The 21,563-nt window shown below is 36.2% G+C and overlaps 1 protein-coding gene across 1 annotated transcript in view; it reads left to right on the forward strand.

Annotated features, from left to right (window-relative positions):
• Positions 1-21,563, forward strand: part of LOC148942299 (pickpocket protein 28-like) — a 332,270-nt gene that overhangs the window by 265,183 nt on the left and 45,524 nt on the right. Inside the window, exon 7 of the mRNA XM_089103282.1 lies at positions 6,308-6,367. Coding sequence (XP_088959408.1) covers positions 6,308-6,367 — 60 coding nt within the window. The remainder of the gene's footprint in view (positions 1-6,307; positions 6,368-21,563) is intronic.

Consider the following 21,563-nt stretch of genomic DNA (forward strand, 5'->3'; position numbering starts at 1 on the left):
CTTAACTTTATAGAAACTTCAATAGTTTAAAGGAGATAATTTCAAATTTTTTATAGAAACTGCATTAGTTTAAACGAAAAGTAGTAAATGCAATTTAATTTTGATTTTGTAGTTCAGTCATTTTTATAGAAACTGCAATTGTTTAAACGAAATAATTTCAAATTTTTTATTGAAGCTGCATTAGTTTAAATGAAAAGTAGTAAATGCAATTTAATTTTGATTTTGTAATTCAGTCATTTTTATAGAAACTGCACATTTTTTGTTACCAAATTCTTGTCAGTTAACTTTAAGCTGTAAATCGGGTAACTCTCTCACAGTAACAATAGGCTTAGCAGTGATTAAATCTCATTGTCGGTGACAATTCAATCAGATCAGAGTTGTGCAAAATGGAATATCTTTTAGCAAATTGAGTAAGCTTCTATTTCATAGACAAAATATTTGAATTCCTTTTATTCAAATCACCTATCAAGTTATCAAAAAAATAGAAATGATATAATAAAGCCTTAAAAAGTATTATAATGGAGGCTCAGGAGTCTTTGGGGCGCCGGGGGACCCTTTGGGAGCCCAGAGAACCTTTGAGGACCGGGGGCTTCCTTCGGGGTTGGGGTGGAGGGAACGGAACCCTTTGGGGTTGTGGTAAGGGACCTCACCACGCTGTTCAAATGGAACTTGTGTATTATAACGATCACAGAGTTTCACCCTCAAATCCTCTTCTAAAATCCTCTTTTAAAATATCTCTAACTGTTTTACCGAAATAATTCTCTAAAATAATAATTTGTTCTGAAAAGATATAATAATGCCATTTAACTAATCCCCGTGTAACTGAATCCGCATGTAACTGAACCCTCGTGCAAGTCAACCCTCGTGCAACTCAACTCCAAAAAAAACTAGTCGCTCCTTACTTTTATCTGCCATGAAGGGAAGTCAGTAGGGATATAAACTGCTGCTCTTAAAGTTAACAATCTTTATTAACTTAAATTTAATTTCCATTTCAGGAAATAAAAAATGACAGAAAGATGTTTCATTAGCCTCGCTGAAATACCTGGAATTCGGAGACAATTGAAGTAGAGTTAAAGTCCTGTGCTCTGCTAGCATCAGGATCTTTACATCCTCGTTATGACGAATTGGACTTTCATTCCAAATGTGAAATAAGCGAACCAAAGAAGAAAAAGCAAAGAGTAGAATATGGTTCTTTAAGTAATGGAAGTGATACACATTCCCCCAAGTTTTCTAGCCTGAAAAAGAAACAAACTTGTCTGACATACATTAAAGATAAGACAAAGGTCATTCGCACACAAATTAAAAACAAAAACAACAAGTTCTTGTCAACATCTGGAAGAGTTTCGGAAATTCCACTTGATGTGAAAGATGAAGCACTTATAGTAAAATTAGAAAACAAAACCTAGAAAACCCAGCAAAAGCTGACAAGAAAACTTAGAAACTCTGAGGCTACGGAAACGAAGTGGTCGGTTGAAAAAGGAAAGACAGGTGGTAATGAAGAAGACAGAAGCCCTGTAAAGAAGCTGAGGCTAAAAATCAGTTCCACAAGCGATACATCTTCAATGGCACATTCTAAAAAACCGTATTCCAATATCGGATAAACCTCTTGAAACAGAAATCTTGCCAGATAATTCTACTTGTATAAGTGAAGTAGATTTGTCTAATATTTGTTCAATCAAAGTTTAACATGAATGGGAAATTATATTTTTCTTATACCCAAAAATGTTGTAGGAATTTGCCAGTGAGAAATGGGTTGAATTTGTTTACTTTTTAAGTTTCTTTTGGAAGATATTAAACTTTGTTAAGATTATTTGCTTATGGTTTCTTTTTTCAATTTGAAGTGTTTCTTTTAAAAGAATCTTTTCATAGGTGACGTTGAGCGACACGACTCAATAGTAACCGAAACTCTAAAAACCAATATCCCTACTTCGGAAGTTTCAAGCTCCTATCTTCAAAAATGTGGAATTAATTTCTTGAAGTAATTGATACTTAATGGAGAAAAAGGTGAAAATTATAGGTTTTATGAAATTGATCATAAGACTTAAATTATTCTATCAGATACATTGGCACTTTAAGATGAAATTTGACCCGCATATGCTTGTGGGTATTAAGCGTTTACAAAACTACTCGTTAATACAATAAAATCGTGAAGACTAAAAAGTTCAACTTCCATTCTGAGTTTTCTCAATGAGAATGAAATAGGTTATTTACCAATTCTATTTTCCCAAAATAATATCAAATTTTCCACTTCAGTTTTAAAAAATTCTAGTTAGTCTGAACTTTATTGTCTGAATTTTTTTGTTTTTTTTGGGAGGGGGGTTACACGAGTGGCTGAAACAAAAGCAGAACTTTTAAAATCACAACAACTGAAGATCAGTAAATAATTCCATTGTTTTTTTTTTGTTTTTTTTTGTTTTTTTTTAGCTTACAGCTGATAGAACATTACCAATTCTACTTTAGCTACTGTTGGCTATCTTGGAAAGGGGTTAGCTTAGGAATAAACTGACAATGCACATTCAGTTATATTTTTCAGTAAAGTGCAAATTTTGTTCTGGTCTTGGGAAGGCATAGGGGTTTTGCGTCCAACTTATGTTAATTTCTGCTCGTTTGGAGTCTGACTCGGTTAATTAGAAACCACTGTTTGCAATCCATTTCACCGTTGAGAGGAACTGTTTGACTAGTTTCTTTTATCATCTATCTTGCGTGGCTTACAGCTGATAGAACATTACCAATTCTACTTTAGATACTTTTGGCTATCTTGGAAAGGGGTTAGGCTAGGAAAATGAAACTTTCAGGAATGAGTCTACAGGCTAAACAGTTCATTATAAAAAAAAAGATAGTTTCATTTCTTAAGGTTAATTTAGCTACTTTTGGCTACCTTGGAAAGGTGTTAGGTTAGGAAAATGAAACTTTCAGGAATAGGTCTACAGGCTAAACAATTCATGATAAAAAAGATAGTTTCATTTTTTAAGGTTAATTTAGAAGAGGTTATGTGCGCTGAAGCTTAGGATAGTAGCGGACATCCTACTGTAGGGTTCATTTAATTTTCTTTCAACAAACTAGAGTTTACAGTCAAAAACTCTTATTAGCTCAGATTTTACGGAAATAGTTTATTTTTTCGATCCAAAAATGAACTTAAGTTTCACATTTGAACCAGAGAATTGTATTTTCCATAATCTTCTTGCAAAAAACTAGAGTTTCTGAAAAGATATAATAAAGCCTTAAAAAGTATTATAATGGAGGCTCAGAGCCATTGGAGTGCCCGGTGCCCTTTGGGAGCCCAGAGAACCTTTGAGGACCGGGGTTTCCCTCGGGGTTGGGGGGGGGGGGGCATAGGAGCCCTTTGGGGTTGTGGTAATAGACCTCACAACACTGTTCAAATGGAACTTGTGTATTATAACGACCACAGAGTAACTTCGCTAATACATGGGTTGGGGTGGGGGGATCGGAGCCCTTTGGGGGTGTGGTAGGGGACCTCACAACACTGTTCAAATGGAACTTGTGTATTATAACGACCACCGACCCCATGTAACTGAACCCCTGTATAACCGAAACCCCGTACAACTGAACCTCCGTGCTACTCGATCCCATTTAACTAATCCCCGTGTAACTGAATCCGTATGTAACTGAACCCTCGTGCAAGTCAACCCTCGTGCAACTTAACTCCCTCAAAACACTTTTCAGCCATTTCTTGTTAATTTTTTTATTTCTAAACTATTTAAAATTGACAACACTGTGCAAATCATCACTTGTGTATTATACAGTACACATTCATTCCATCTCCTCCAAAACACTTTTCAGTCATTTCTTGTTAAAATTATCCAATCACTAATTACCCCTTTTTTTTCTCCACCTTCAAATGTTCCTTTAGTCATTGCCCAGTTAACACTAAGATGTAAATTGAGTAATTCTCTCGCAATAACAAACTAATCTAGATTATACCCACTTAACCAGATCAAAAATGGCGGTCACACTAACTTGATTAGTAATTGGACTTTCAGTCCTACATTCACGGGTTTCTGCAAAGTGCTATGGACTTCATTGAAAAAATACCAGTTTTAAAAAAAAAAAATAAAATAAACATGTATCCATGAGTTTGACCTCCAAAAAATCGATGTCACAATAGAAAACCCGTCTCTTTGAAAGAGTGTAATGACCTGTAGAAATGTTTACCTACCGGAAAAACCTGTTTGGTACGGAGGGGCCATAGAAATGGAACCTCTTAGTCTACTTGTGGTGACTCTAAGTTGGCGATAACTGAGCTTACACCGGGATAGGATACTTGGCGTCTCGTCACAATTGATAAAAATAAAGCTACAGTTGTAGCTAATGCTATGAAATCTAAGGACCAATCGCTAAGACCACAACTTAAGTTCCAATGCATTACGGAATAGCCCGTTCCGTTCCTGATAGCGTTACTGATGTTACTTTGCAGAACTTGAAAACTAAGTTCACCGAAGCCTATCGTAAGCAGTCGAACCTTGCCGTACCGTATCTGTATCAAAGCAAGAATTTAGATTTTCTAATTTAAAAAAAGAATATTCTCCAAAATAGAAAAAATGCCTAAGGACATTAGTGTCTAATAATGTTTGGGACCTTCTTATGATCATAGATCACACTATTTTATTTTAATCACAAATTTGTTTCGTCTCTGAAGAGATATACCTCATTCACAGGGAAGAGAGTCAGTAGGGCAAAACTTTTTACTTACTGTTACTACATCTTTGTATCGTTTAACATGTTTACAAATTTCTTTCTAGCCATCTTTTCTAATGTCTAATTCTAATTTATATTTTCTAATTTAAACAAAATTATGGCTTAAAACTTTGTTCTAATAGCATAATTCTCGAAAGTGATCAGAGCTTAACTCTTCAAACTAAATACTAGTTAAATTGTTGTGAGTCGTAATTTTCATTTATCTATAAGTGTATGAATAATGTGGCTCAGGTGTTAGATAAGAAGGGTAGCTCAGCGTAGCACAGGCAAGGTAGGTAGTCAATGAAGCCTATAAGTAAATACAGTTAGCTTAAGAATAATACATACTGGTTTTAAAAAAGTTCACCAAGTATATCAATAAATGTACCAATAATGTGGCTCAGGTATTCGATAGGAAGGGTAGTTGAGCGTGGGATAGGTAAAAAGGGTAGTCAAATGAAGCCTACATGAAAATACAGGTAGAGGCCTCTATGCAAATATAGGTATATTAAGAGTTATACATACTGGTTATAAGAAAAAGTTCCCAAGTATGTCTTCAAGTGAGTCAATAATATGGCCCAGGTGTTTGATAAGAAGGGTGGCTCAGCGTGGTTGAGGTAAAGTAGGTAATCAACGAATTATATATACAAATATAGGAATCTTAACAATGAATAAAAATACTAGTGTTAAAAAAGTACACCAAGTAAACCTACAAATGTGCCAATATTGTGGCTCAGGTATTCAATAAGAAGGGTAGCTCAGCGTGTCTCAGGTAAAGAAAGTAGTCAATGAACCTTACATGCAAATACAGGTAGCTTAGGAATGATACAGACTAGTGTTGAAAATTTGCACCAAGAATATCTACAAATGTGCCAATAATATGTCTCAGGTATTCGATAAGAAGGGTACCTCACCGTGGCTAAGATAAAAAAAAAGTAGTCAATGAAGCTTATATGCAAATACAGGTAGCATAAGAATGATAAATACCGGTGTTAAAACAGTGTGCCAAGTATATGTACAATTGTGCCAATAATGTGTTCCAAGCAATCAATAAGAAGGGTAACTCAACATGGCTCAGGTAAAGAAGGTAGTCAATGAAGCTATACAAATACAGGTAGCTTAAGAATGATACATACTGGTGTTAAAAAGCAACACTATGAAAATAAAAATATAACATGAGTTTTGCTGGGTCAGCTGAACAATTTCCATTAATTAAGAGTTACTCTAAGTTCTCCATAGACTTATATAATTTAAGTTTTTATGTACTTTGTATACTTTAAGTCTATAAATTGTAATTTAAAAGGCATACTGGACTTAGAAGCTGCTTTACCCTGATATAAGTACTATCCTGGTTCTTTTAGGTCTTGGCTTTAGGGCTATTCAAAAACCGATATTTTTGTGAAAACGGATATTTTTAAGCTAGAAAAATGAATTTTTTCTTTTGCCAAAAGATGCACTAATTAACTCTTAAGCTTTTTAAACTAATTGACTCTTAATTAACTCTTAAGCTAATTAGCTCTTAACTAATTAGCTCTTAATTAACTCTTACTTTTGACCTTCAAAAAAGCAGTGTTGCTCTTCTATTTTATTCTTCTTTCTAAATTTCTTCTAGTTGACAATGGTTACCCCGTTTGCAATTTGAGCAGTTACCCCTGCATATTGGACAAATTCAGTGAGTAATTTACTGCCACTATTATGCAAGATGTTTTATTTTAATATGTCCTAATATATTCTAATATGTTTTATTCTTACTATTCCGGAAATTTCGGTCGGAAAGGAAGTTAGTCGTCTCGTGAATCCTTATGATAATTTTGAATGCTGAGCCTATAGCAAATTTAAATAAATAAGTACTTGCAATAGCGCCCCAGAGCTACATCCACTGCTGACCTTCAGCCTCCTTCTTGTAGTGAATGAAACAATGCTGAAAATATAACTTTGAAACATAAGAAAATGAGACGCTTTTCAAGCAAAATCAAATTTTTCGATCTGACCATTCTCCCCAGTAAAGAAATTTTGTTTTTGAACAAATGTAAATGGCATCGGTGGTGAACTTATGTTAGAATTCTCCAAAATCATTAAATACTCCTCCCGCCCTATCCCTGAGATGTCAGGCTCTGAGAATACCAAAATCAAATGGCCAAGAAAGCTGTTAGTATATGGAATGCAGACCCCACGTTATTGTTATTTGAAATGAGATGCATTACAAAATTTTCGGTTAAAAATTTTTGAGTTTCGGTGTGGTGTTCATAGCTTGTGAGACATTCAAGATATGAAAATGACGAGGGAGATGATGAATAGTACTAATCAAAGACTGTGTTCTATACAAAGGCTAATTCTTCAAGAATCTTGTCGTTTAAATAAGCACAAATATTCCCATTTTTCATAGAACCAGTTCCCTCTGAATAAGCAACAAGTAAGAAATAAATGATTAAAACTGTGGAATATGGTGAAATAACGACCAAAATTTCTTCATCTCTATTTTAGAAAGAATTTTGAGAAAACTGTTGTCGAATGATGAAGTGATGAAGTTACTCGACTGGATATGACAAATGTCAAACCCGTTGAAAGCGTTGGCTTAAAAACTTCAAAAAGAGCTCATTCAATTGAAAATTGAAGTGGCTAGTGCCCTTTTTAATAGTTGAAAGTAATTGGAGGGTAAAATACCCCGCTTTCACGCCCACCATTTCCCCAAACATATGCCATAAAATTTTTTAGATATCCATTTTGTTAAACACAGCTGGAAGTTTTGTTAATTAGGTCTTTGAGGAATATAACCCCCTCAGAGCCCCCAGGGCAAGGGTTGTAAGTTATGCTCTGGGGGCTTACAAGGTTTTTATAGAAATTGTTGTTGTATAAAGTTAAATAAGGGCTCATTTGACTTGAAATTGAAAAGGCTAGTGCCCTTTTAAATAGTCGAAAGTGACTGAAGGGCAACAAACCCCCTCTGACCCCCACCATTTCCCCGAACATGTTCAATCAAAATTTTGAGATATCCATTTTGTTCAACGTAGTTCAAGGGTCCAGAATTTATGTCTCTGAGGATGAACCCCCCCCCCACCAGCCTTCCTCTCACGCCCACTATTTTCTCAAACACATTCAATCATAATTTTAAGATAGCCATTTTGTTCAAAGTAGTTGAAAATTCTGGAAATTATGTCTTTGAGGATGACAAACCCCCCACACCCCCAAGGAAGGGGTTGTAATTTATAGAAAGTGTTGTATTAGAAACATCAAAAAGGGTTCATTCAATTGCGAATTGAAAGGGCTAGTGCCCCTTTTAATACTTAAAAGTGATTAGAGGGTAACTAACCCCCTCTCACGCCCACCATTTCCCCAAACACATGCAGTCAAAATTTTTATATAACCATTTGGTTCAACGCAGTTTAAAGTTTTGTAAATTAGGTCTTTGAGGATGATAACCCCCTCCCCCCACATCCCTCAGGGCAACGGTTGTAAGTTATACCCTTAGGGCATACATGGTTTTTTTATAGGAAGCGTTGTCATAAAAACTTCAAAAAGGGCTTATTTGATTGGAAATTGAAAGGGTTAGTGTCGTTTTAATAGTCAAAAGAGATTGGAGGGCAACTAACCCCCCGCTCGCGCCCACCCTTTCCCCAAACACATGCAATCAAAATTTTGATAAATCCATTTTGTTCAATGCAGTTGAAAGTTTTCGAAATTTGGTCCTTAAGGATAATAACCCCCCCCCCATCCCTCAGGACAAGAGTTGTAAGTTATGCCCTTTGGGGTAAATATGGTTTTTGTAGAAAACATTGTCGTTGAAACTTCAAAAAGGGCTCATTCGATTCGAAATTCGATTGGAATCCCCCCTCTCACGCCCACCATTTTCCCCAACACATCCAATCATAATTTTTTTCAACGTAGTTGAGAGTTAAATAAATTAGGTCCTTAAGGATGACACCCCCCACAGTGCTCAGGGTAAGGGTTGTAAAATATGCCCTGGGGGCATATAAGGTTTTTGGAGAAAGCGGTGTTGTAGAAATTTAAAAAAGGGCTCATTCAATGGAAAATTGAGAGAGTTAGTGCTCTTGTTAATAGTCGAAAGGATTTTAGGGCAACAAACCCCCTTCTCACCTCCACCATTTCCCCAAACACATCCAATCAAAATTTTGAGATAACCATTTTGTTCAATGTAGTTTAAAGTCCTGGAAATTAGGTCTTTGAAGATGGCACTCCCCCCACAACCCTCAAGGCAAGGGTTGTAAGTTATGCCCTGGGGGCATATAAGGTCTTTATAGAGAGTGTTGTCGTTGGAACTTCGAAAAGGGCTCATTTGATTGGAAATTGAAAGGGCTAGTGCTCTTTTTAATTGTCGAAAGTGATTGGAGGGGAACAAACCCCCTCTCAAACCCACTATTTTCCCGAACTCGTTCAATCAAAATTTTGAGATATTCATTTTGTTCAACTTAGTTCAAAGGTCCAGAAATTATATCTTTGAGCATGGCAACCCCCCCCCCCCCCTCCACAGCCCCAAGGGCAAAGGTTGTAAGTTATGCCAAGGTTTTTATAGAAAACGTTGTCGTAGACACTTCGGGAATTGAGGGTTTGAGAGGGTGTCGTAGACACAATCGGGAATTGAGAGGGCGATTGGAGCCCCCCCCTACGCCCACCATTTTCGCCAAACACTTCCGATCAACATTTTGATATAGCCATTTTATTGAATGTAGTTGAAAGGTCCGGAAATTATATGAACCCCCTCCCACCAACAGCCTTCAGGGATTAGATTGTAAGGTGTGCCCTGGGGGCATATAATGTTTTTATAGAAAGTGTTGTGTAAAAAGCTTCAAAAAAGGGTCATTGAATTGGATATTGAGAGGGCTATTGTCCGTTTTAATAGTCGAAAGGAATCGGAGGGAGAATCACCCCCGCCCCGTGCCCATCATTTCCCCAAACATTTCTGATCAACATTTTTAAATGGCCATTTTGTTCAATGTTGTTGAAAGGTCTGGAAATTATGTCTTTGAGAATGACAACCCTCTCCCCATAGCCCTCAGGACAAGGGTCCTAAGTCATGCCCTTGGTATGACTTAGGTTTTCATAGAAAGTTGTGTCGTAGAAGCTTCAAAAAGGGCTCCGTCTGTTGGAAATTGAGAGGAATAGTGCCTTTATTATTAGTCGAAAGTAATCAGAGGACAGATTTCCCCCACCCTATGCCCATCATTTCCCTAAACACTTACAATCAAAATTTTAAGATAGCCATTTTATTCAGTGTATCAGAAAGGTCTGTAAATTATGTTTTTAAGGATAAAAATCCCCCCCCTAGATATTAGGGGCAAGTGTTGTAAGTTATGCCCAGGAGATATTTAAGGTGTTGTGGAAGGGATGGTTGTTTAACTTTAGAAGAGGCTCAGTCCTTCTCCCTGAAAAAGACTATGTTAATATAAAACCAACAGAAATTAATTAAAAAAAATTCAACAAAATAAGTTTTTAAAAAAAAAAGTAAAGAACTCCATTAAACCAAAAATTAACAAAAATTTAATCAAATAATCTACCAAGCATACAACTACCCAAAATCAGTATCAACAAATAATGAAACCCAAAACAAACAGAAATTAAAATAAATAACAGAAGTAGGGAGGGGGTCACTACTTCTAAACTAACAAGATCACAGCCAATCAGAGGGCCAGAATACGAAACGAACAAGACCACATCCTCTTTCTAGATCAATCACGAAACTTAGAAATACTAACGGGAAGTGGAAATACTAACGGGATATATTTTAGAGAATACAGCTCAGAGGTCTGAGACAGCATGTTGAACTTTTTTATGGTATTTGAAGCATCTTTAGAATAGATACATGTAAGTAATATTTAAGATAATTCTCCGCATATATTTTAATTTGTTATTTCTGTTACAAGTATTCGTTTTTATTAATTTATTTTATTAAGATATCTGAAACATCTTTAAAATAGATACATGTAAGTAATGTTTAAGATAATTCTTCGCATATATTTTACGTTATTTTACATACAAATACGTAGATTCAGCCAAACAAATTGAGAAAGACATGCATTGCAATAAGCAAACACCCGCTCAAACACACAAGCAAAAAGAGTGAGAGACACATACAAATACAAAGAATCACACACACAAACCGAGAAAGACAGACACTATTTTCCTTTACTAGGTATAGTTTCGGAGAGCTGTTAAGGAAGTTTGGTATAGGTGAATCATATGATACTAAGATATCTTTGGCAAGGAAATATTTATTTTTAGAGAGTAGAGCTCACAGGTCTGAGGCAGTATGCTGGGCTTTTTTTATGGTCTTTAAAGCATCTTTATAATAAGTAAATGTAAGTAATATTTAAGATAATTCTCCGCATATATTTTAATTTGTTATTTCTGTTACAAGTATTCGTTTTTATTAATTTATTTTATTAAGATATCTGAAACATCTTTAAAATAGATACATGTAAGTAATGTTTAAGATAATTCTTCGCATATATATTACGTTATTTTACATATAAATACGTAGATTCAGACACAAAAATCGAGAAAGACATGCATTGGAATAAGCAAACACCCACCCAGACACACAAGCAAAAAGGGTGAGAGACACATACAAATACAAAGAATCACACACACAAACCGAGAAAGACAGACACTATTTTCCTCCACTAGGTATAGTTTCGGAGAGCTGTTAAGGAAGTTTGGTATAGGTGAATCATATATTATTGAGATATCTTTAGCGAGGAAATATATATTTTAGAGAATACAGCTCAGAGGTCTGAGGCAGCATGTTGAGCTTTTTTATGGTATTTGAAGCATCTTTAGAATAGATACATGTAAGTAATATTTAAGATAATTCTCCGCATATATTTTAATTTGTTATTTCTGTTACAAGAATTCGTTTTTTTTATTTTTTTTATTAAGGTATCTGAAACATCTTTAAAATAGATACATGTAAGTAATGTTTAAGATAATACTTCGTATATATTTTAATATGTTTATTTTTGTTACAAGTAGTCGTTTTTTAAATTTATTTTATGAAGGTATCTGAAGCATCTTTAGAATAGATACATGTAGGTAATATTTAGAATAATTCTTCGCATATATTTTACGTTATTTTACATAGAAATACATAGATTCAGACACAAAACCGAGAAAGACGTGCATTGGAAAAAGCAAACACCTGCCCAGAAACACAAGCAAAAAGAGTGAGAGACACTTACAAATACATAGATTCATACATACAAACCGCGAAAGACAGACACTTCAGACATACAAACTGACAAAGACAAACACTGGGACATGCAAACATCAACCCAGACAAACAGACAAAGAGAGTTTGAAACACATACAAATACATAGATTCAGACACATAAACCGAGAAAGACATGCACTGGAATAAGCAAACACCCGCGCAGACACACAAGCAAAAAGAGTGAGAGACACATAAAAATACATAGATTCACACATACAAACCGAGAAAGACAGACACTTCAGACATACAACCCAAAAAAAGACAAACACTTGGACTTACAAACACCAACCCAGACAAACAGACAAAGAGAGTTTGAAACACACACAAATACATAGATTCAGACATACAAACCGAGAAAGACAGGCAGTGGGACAAGCAAACATCCGTCCAGTCACAAAAGCATAAAGAGTGAGAGGCACATACAAATATATATATTCAGACATACAAAACGAGAAAGACAGGCACTTCAGATATACAAACCATCAAAAACAAACAATGGGACTTGCAAAGACCCACCCTTACAAACAGACAAAAAGAGTAAGAGACACATAAAAATACATAGATTCAGACATACAAACCGAGAAAGACATGCAGTGGGACAAGCAAACAGACGCCCAAACACACAAGCAAAAAGAGCAAGAGACACATACAAATACATAGATTCAGACATACAAACCGAGAAAAACACCCGCCCAGACACATAGGCAAAGAGAGTGAGAACCACATACAAATACATAGATACAGACCTACAAACCTACAAACGTCGTGGCGCCAAGATAAGTGAACCTAAATAAACCTAACTTGGGATCGGTATTTCCATGTTCCCAGTGCCTGTCTTTGTATGTTTATATGTCTCAATCTATGTTTTTGTATGTGTCTCTCACTGTTTTTGATTGTGTGTTTAGGCGGGTGTTTGCTTATCCTACTGCCTGTCTTTCTCGGTTTGTAGGTCTGAATCTATGTATTTGTATGTGTTTTTCACTCTCTTTGTCTGTGTGTGTGTCTGGCCAGGTGTTTGCTTATCCCAGGGCCTGGATCTCTCGGTTTGTATGTCTGAATATATGTATTTGTATGTGTCTCTCACTCTTTTTGCTTCTGTGTTTGGGCGGGTGTTATCTTGTCCCACTGCCTGTCTTTCTCAGTTTTTATGTCTTAATCTATGTATTTGTATGTGTTTCACACTCTCTTTGTCTGTTTGTCTGGGTTGGTGTTGTCAAGTCCCAGTGTTTGTCTTTGTTAGTTTGTATGTCTGAAGTGTCTGTCTTTCTCGGTTTCTATGTGTGAATCTATATATTTGTATGTGTCTCTCACTCTTTTTGCTTGTGTGTATGGGGCGGGTGTTTGTTTATCCCAGTGCATGTCTTCCTCGGTTTCTGTGTCTGAACCTATGTATTTGTATGTGTTTCACACTCTATCTGTCTGGTTGTCTGGGTGGGTGTTTGCTTATTCCAGTGCATGTCTTTCTCAGTTTCTATATCTGAATCTACGTATTTGTATGTGATTCTCACTCTCTTTGTCTGCTTATCTGGGTCGGTGTTTGCTTATCCCAGTGCCTGTCTTTCTCGGTTTGTATGTCTGAATCTATGTATTTGTATCCGTCTCTCACTCTTTTTGCTTGCTTGTTTGGGGGGGTTTTTGCTTGTCTCACTACCTGTCTTTCTCGGTTTGTATGTCTGAATCTATGGATTTGTATTTGTTTGACACTCTCTTTGTCTGTTTGTCTGGGTTGGTGTTTGCAAGTCTCAGTGTTTGTCTTTGATGGCTTTTATATCTGGAGTACCAGTCTTTCTCGGTTGGTATGTCTGAATCTATGAGTTTGAATATGTCTCTCACTATTTTTGCTTGTGTGTTTGCGCAGGTATTTGCTTGTCCCACTGCCTGTTATTCTCGGTTTGTATGTCTGAATCTATGTATTTGTATGTGTCTCTCACTCTTTTTGCTTTTGTCTTTGGGCGGGTATTTGCTTGTCCCACTGCCGGTCTTTCTCGGTTTGTTTGTCTGAATCTATGTATTTGTATGTGTTTCACGCTCTCTTTGTCTGTTTGTCTGGGTTGGTGTTTGCAAGTCCCAGTGTTTGTCTTTGTTGGTTTGCATGTCTGAAGTGTCTGTCTTTCTCGGTTTGTATGAGTGAATCTATGTATTACTATGTGTCTCTCACTCTTTTTGCTTGTGTGTCTGGGGCGGGTGTTTGCTTATCCCAGTGCAGGTCTTACTCGGTTTCTGTGTCTGAATCTATGCATTTGTATGTGTTTCACACTCTCTTTGTCTGTTTGTCTGGGTTGGTGTTTTCAAGTTCCAGTGATTCTCTTTGTTGGTTTGCATGTCTAAGTTTCTGTCTTTCTTGGTTTGTATGTGTGAATCTGTGTATTCGTATGTGTCTCTCACTCTTTTTGCGTGTGTGTTTGGGCGGGTGTTTGCTTGTCCCACTGCCTGTTTTTCTCGGTTTCCATGTCTGAATCTTTGTATTTGTTTGTGTTTCACACTCTCTTTGTCTGTTTGTGTGGGTTGTTTTTTTTTCAAGTCCCAGTGTTTGTCTTTGTTGGTTTGTATGTCTGAAGTGTCTGTCTTTCTTGGTTTGTATGTGTGAATCTCTGTATTTGTACGTGTCTCTCACTCTCTTTGCTCGTTTGTCTGAGGTGGGTGTTTGCTTTTCCCAGGGCAGGTCTTTCTTGGTTTCTGTGTCTGAATTTATGTATTTGTATGTGTTTTACATTCTCTTTGTCTGTTTGTCTGGGTGGGTGTTTGCTTATTCCAGTGCATGCCTTTTACGGCTTATGTGTCTGAATCTAAGCATTTGAGTGTGTTTCTCACTCTCTTTGTCTGTTCGTCTGGGTTGGTGTTTGCTTATCCCAGTGCATGTCTTTCTCGGTATGTGTATCTGACTCTTTACAATCGTATGTGTCTCTCACTTCTTTTGCTATTGTGTTTGGGTGGGGTTTGCCTATCCCACTGCCTGTCTTTCTCAGTTTGTATTTCTGAATATATGTATTTACATGTTTTTCAAATTCTTTTTGTCTGGGTTGGTGTTTAAAAGTCCCAGTGTTTATCTTTGATGGTTTGAATATTTGAAATGCCTGTTGTTCTCGGTTTGTGTGTTTGAATCTATGTGTGTGTATGTGTCTCTTACTCTTTTTGATTGTGTTTCTGGGCATCTATGTATTTGTATGTGTCTCTCATTCCTTTTGCGGGTGTGTGTGGGTTGGTGTTTGCTTGTCCCACTGCCTGTCTTTCTCAGTTTGTATGTCTGAATCTATGTATTGGTATGTGTTTGAAACTTTCTTTGTCTGGGTTGGTCTTTAAAAGTCCCAGTGTTTATCTTTGATGGTTTGAATATTTGAAATGCCTGTTGTTCTCGGTTTGTGTGTTTGAATCTATGTGTGTGTATGTGTCTCTTACTCTTTTTGATTGTGTTTCTGGGCAGGTGTTTGTATATCCCACTGTGTGTCTTTGTTGGTTTGTATGTCTAAAGTGCAAGTCTTTCTCTGTTTGTATATCTGAATCTATTTATTTGTATTTGTCTCTCACTCTCTTTGACTATGTGTCTGGGCGGGTGTTTGCTTATTCCAGTGTATGTCTTTCTGAGTTTGTATGTCTGAATCTATGTATTTGTATGTGTTTCTCACTCTCTTTGTCTTTGTGTGTCTGGGAAGGGGTTTGCTTATCCCAGTGCCTGTCTTTCTCGGTTTGTATGTCTGAATCTATGTATTTGTATGTGTCTCTCGCTCCTTTTGCTTGTGTGTTTGGGTGGGTGTTTGCTTTTCCCACTGCTTGTCTTTCTTGGTTTGTCTGTCTGAATCAATATATTTGTATGCGTCTCTCACTCTTTTTGCTTGTTTGTTTGGGTTGGTTTTACAAGTCTTAGTGTTTGTCTTTGTTGGTTTGTATTTCTGAAGTGTCTGTCTTTCTTGGTTTGTTTGTGTGAATCTGTATTTCTATGTGTCTCTCACTCTCTTTGCTTGTGTGTCTGGGCTGGTGTTTGCTTATTCCAGTGCATGTCTTTCTCAGTTTATGTGTTTGAATCTATGTGTTTGTATGTGTCTCACACTCTTTTTGTCTGTGTGTCTGGGCTGGTGTTTGTAAGTCCCAGAGTTTGTCTTTGTTGGTTTGTATGTCTAAATTGTCTGTCTTTCTTGGTTTTTAAGTGAATCTATGTATTTTTATGTGTCTTTCATTCTTTTTGCTTGTGTGTTTGGGCGGGTGTTTGCTTGTCCCACTGCCTGTATTTCTCGGTTTCCATGTCTGAATCTATGTATTTGTATGTGTTTCACACTCTCTTTGTCTGTTTGTCTGGGTTGGTTTTTGCAAGTCCTAGTATTTTTCTTTGTTGGTTTGTATGACTGAAGTGTCTGTCTTTCTTGATTTTTATATGTGAATATATTTATTTGTATATGTCTCTCCCTCTTTTTGCTTGTGTGTGTGTCTGGGTGGTTGTTTGCTTATCCCAGTGTCTGTCTTTCTCGGTTTGTATGTCTGAATCTTTGTATTTGTATGTGTATCTCTCTCTTTTTTCCCTTTTTGTCTGGGTGGGTCTTTGCCTATTCCAGTGCCTATCTTTCTCGGTTTGTATGTCTGAATCTATGTATTTGTTTGTGTTTCACATTCTCTTTGTCTGTTTGTCTGGGTTGGTGTTTTTAAGTCCCAGTGTTTGTCTTTGTTGGTTTGTGTGTCTTAAGTGCCTGTCTTTCTTGGTTTGTATGTCTGAATCTATGTATTTCTATGTGTCTCTCACTCTTTTTGCTTGTGTTTTCGGGGCCGGGTGTTTGCTTATTCCAATGCATGTCTTTCTTGGTTTCGGTGTCTGAATCTATGTATTTGTATGTGTTTTACATTCTCTTTGTCTGTTTGTCTGGGTGGGTATTTGCTTATTCCAGGGCAGACTTTTTCGGTTTGTTTGTCTGAATCTACGCATTTGTATGTGTTTCTCACTCTCTTTGTCTGTTTGCCTGGGTTGGTGTTTGCTTATCCCATTAACTGCCTTTCTTGGTTTGTATGTCTGAATCTATGTATTTGCAAGGGTCTCTCACTCTTTTTGCATGTGAGTTTGGGCGGGTGTTTGCTTGCCCCACTGCCTCTCTTTCTCGGTTTGTATGTCTAAATCTATGCATTTGCATGTGTTTCATGCTCTCTTTGTCTGTTTGTCTGGGTTGGTGTTTGCAAGTCCCAGTGTTTGTCTTTGTTGGTTTGTATGTCTAAAGTTTCTGTCTTTCTCGGTTTGTATGAGTGAATCTATGTATTTGTATGTGTCTCTCACTCTTTATGCTTTTGTGTCTGGGGCGGGTGTTTGCTTATACCAGTGCATGTCTTTCTCGGTTTTTGTGTCTGAATCTATGTCTTTGTATGTGTTTGACACTTTCTTTGTCTGTTTGTCTGGGTTGGTGTATGAAAGTCCCAGTGTTTGTCTTTGAAGATTTGAATATCTGAAATGCCTGTCGTTCTCGGTTTGTATGTTTGAATCTATGTGTTTGTATGTGTCTCTCACTCTTTTTGCTTGTGTGTCTGGGTGGGTGTTTGCATATCCCACTGTCTGTCCTTGTTTGTTTGTATGTCTAAAGTGCCTGTCTTTCTCTGTTTGTATATCTGAATCTATTCATTTGTATTTGTCTCTCACTCTCATTGACTGTGTGTCTGGGCGGGTGTTTGCTTATCCCAGTGTATGTCTTTCTCGGTTTGTTTGTCTGAATCTATGTATTTGTATGTGTTTCTCACTCTCTTTGTCTCTGTGGGTCTGGGCAGGTGTTTGCTTATCCCAGTGCCTATCCTTCTCGGTTTGTATGTCTGAATCTATGAATTTGTATGTGTCTGTCACTCTTTTTGCTTGTGTGTTTGGTTTGGTACTTGCAAATCCCAGTGTTTGTCTTTGTTGGTTTGTATGTCTGAAGTGTCTGTCTTTCTCGGTTTGTATGTTCGAATCTATGTATTTGTGTGTGTTCTCACACTTTTTTGTTGTGTTTCTGGGCTGGTGTTTGCTTATTCCACTGCATGTCTTTCTCGGTTTGTGTGTCTGAATCTATGTATTTGTGTATGTTTCATACTCTCTTTGTCCGTGTGTCTGAGTTGGTGATTGCAAGTCCCAGTGTTTGTCTTTGTTGGTTTGTATGTCGGAAGTTTCTGTCTTTCTCGGTTTGTATGTGTGAATCTATGTATTTGTATGTGTCTCTAACTCTTTTTTCTTGTGTGTCAGGGCGGGTGTTTGCTTATTCCAGTGCATGTCTTTCTCCGCTTGTGTCACTGAATCTACGTATTTTTATGTGTTTCTCACTCTCTTTGCCAGTGTTTTGGGCAGGTGTTTGATTATCCCAGTGCCTGCCTTTCTCGGTTTGTATTACTGAATCTATGTATTTGTATGTGTCTCTCACTCTTTTTGAATGTGTGTCTGGGCGGATGTTTGCTTTTTCCAGTGCATGTCTTTCTAGGTTTGTATGTCTGAATCTATTTATTTGTATGTGTTTCTCACTCTCTTTGTTTGTGTGTGTCTGGGCAGGTTATTGCTTATCCCAGTGCCTGTCTTTTTCGGTTTGTATGTCTGAATCTATGTATTTGTATGTGTCTCCCACTGTTTTTGCTTGTGTGTTTGGGCGGGCGTTTGCTTGTCCCACTGCCTGTCTTTCTCGGTTTGTATGTCTGAATCTTTGTATTTGTATGTGTTTTACACTCTCTTCGTCTGTTTGTCTGGGTTGGTGTTTGCATGTCCCAGTGTTTGTATTTGTTGGTTTTTATGTCTGAAGTGTCTGTCTTTCTCGGTTTGTATGTGTGAATCTATGTATTTGTATGTGTCTCTCACTCTTTTTTGCTTGTGTGTCTGGGCGGGAGTTTGCTTATTCCAATGCATGTCTTTCTCGGTTTGTGTGTCTGAATCTACATATTTGTATGTAAAATAACGTATGAATATATGCGAAGAATTATCTTAAATATCACCTACATGTATCTATTTTAAAGATGCTTCAGATATCGTAATAAAATAAATTTAAAAAACAACTACTTGTAACAAAAAAAAATTAATTAAAATATATGCAAAGAACTATCTTAAACATTACCTATATGTATCTATTTTAATGATGTTTCAGATACCTTAATAAAATAAAATAAAAAAAACGACTACTTGCAACAGAAATAAAGAAATTAAAATATATGCGAAGAATTATCTTTAATATTGCTTACATATATCTATTCTAAAGATGCTTCAAATAGCATAAAAAAGCTCATTTGGTATAGGTGAATCATATATTATTGAGAATCATATATTTATGATTCTCAATAATATATGAATCATATATTTAGCGCTAAATATGAATCATATATTTAGCAAGGAAATATGTATTTTAGAGAATACAGCTCAGAGGTCTGAGACAGTAGGGCCAAATATTCTTAACTGGTTTATCTTGAATTATGACGTAACTAGTGTCCTGATTTAGGTTGCTTAAGATTTATTTTATCTATAATAAACCGTTTGAGACATGAAGGTACATATTTTCTCAAAACTCTAACCTAAGCATCTTATCACGTTCTGACCAAAAATCATAAAGTCGAATATATTTTAAGCAACGTTACGACGGCACTCTGAGCGAAATGAAAGAACTCCAAACGTTTTTAATTGACTCAGAAGTGCTTAACTGGCTCAAAAGTGCTTAATTGGTTTTATTTTTAACTCTGAGATACCAACTGATTTAAGTTACTTGAGATATACTTTTTTAATAATAGGATCTTGTTAGTAAATAGGTTCTAAAAATCGAAATATAAGCTTCTTAAAATTTTCTAGCGAAATTAATAAAATCGTATATGTTTTTAACATGAATACAACATCCGTATGACAGAAATAATACAAGCCCAAATTCGGTTGAGATAAGAAAGTAATTTTTCCTCAAATTGAAACTTAAATTTCTAATGATATTAATAGCTTTTTTGAACGATTTAGGTTCAGGAGAAAGTGAGAGAAATGGAGGTCAATGAACTCTGAGTAGACTGACATATTATTTGTGTACATTTAGAATTTTTTATGCAGTTGCCTCCGTAGCACTCTGTGCTGGGTCATCGAAAGTAGTTAGTATATAGTATGTTTTCGATCAATATAAATTTTACACTGGAAGGATAAACACTTATGAATAATTTGATTAACGTGAAGATGAAACATTTCAAAAAAGTGTGTGTACATGATAGTGTTGTTGTAGCAATAAATGCTGGAAAAGACAAATATTTGAACTATGAAATAAGCACTAGCGGTAACCTGATTGGAAACGTATGCGGGCATTGTCATGACAGTGAGAGATTAAATTTCTTTGGAGTACCGAAAAAATTAAATTTTTATGATGGTGGATATGTCACAGTGACATCTCCAGAGATTATTTCAGTTACAGAGAATGCCAACATAAAAATAATAGTTGATGACAAGAGGCAACCTCTTGCTAGTGCTTGTTGTAACACGTTACCCAGTGATAAACCCTATCGCCAGCTTTAGGGTATTAGTATTTAATTGAAGGTCGGAAGAAGACAGGCGTACTCCTCTACCAATACCATAAACCGTATCTTGTCTAGGTCCCTGAGTTGTTACCTGTGTAAAAATAATGTGGTAATAGACAGTGAAATCACAGGCAAAATAAAAAGGGCATTGGCAGATAATATCACCAAGGAATATAAAGACGAACCGAGGAAAAACAAATTGCCAGCAAGCTTTACTACCACCATCGACAGTTTATCAACAGATACAGTCAATGAATCAAATAATATCAATAAAAAAACTCATATTAAACCTTTAGCTGAAACCATGTTAAACGCCGTGTATGACACCGAAATGGAATAAGTGCATGTCAAGAGAAAACACGATGAACCATTTTATGGAACGAATTCAAAACATTTTATTATTTTATGATGTTATTAATGACATGTAACGTTGTATATGTCATTATTTCAATAAAAATATCTCATTGCATAACTTTGTTATGTTTCCATTATTTTTTTTAGGATACGCTAGAAAGTCCAACGTTTAGAATTTTTGTTTAAAAAATTCAGAAATGTAAGAACAGGAATTTTTTTACATGGACACTATTACCGGGGTCACAGATGGTATTTTAGAGTCTCAGATATATTAACTGGGTTTTTAACCAAGTTAAAATCTTAACTAACAAGCTTCCGACACGACAAATTTACAAAAAGTCAAAAGCCTGATCTTAAAGTCCCAAAAAGCAACTAACTATTCATGTCAATAAGGTCAGACAAGCTAAACCACTAAATATCAATGTAAAACCCTCAAATAATAAACTTAAGAGACGACGCAAGCCCCCCTCCTAAAAAACAACGACAGAAAAAGTCTGAAAATTCCAAGAAATGAATTTGTTCCAAAAATCATATTATGAAGCCGTTTTGAAAAGTGTTGCTGGGTGGTGGGACCTGTATAAAGTCGAAAAGCAGTGTCTGGTATGAAAAAGATATGTACCCCAAGCATAAAACCGAAAATAAATTTAAGTGTGAAGACGATCAAACATTCAAGCCATAGAAGACTTAGTGTGATCTTATGACAACCCAACAACCTGAACAGATAGTGGGTTTTCTAAAACAGGTGGTCATACAAAAAATAACTGTTGCTACGTCATTGAGATCTTTGTTTCCGGAGATATTTCTTTAAACCACTCTGAACAACTCTTTGCTTCCG

This window comes from Artemia sp. Qi Xiang Cuo, chromosome 17 (assembly GCF_049724085.1).
Source record: "Artemia sp. Qi Xiang Cuo chromosome 17, ASM4972408v1, whole genome shotgun sequence".
NCBI classification, from domain to species: Eukaryota; Metazoa; Arthropoda; class Branchiopoda; order Anostraca; family Artemiidae; genus Artemia; species Artemia sp. Qi Xiang Cuo.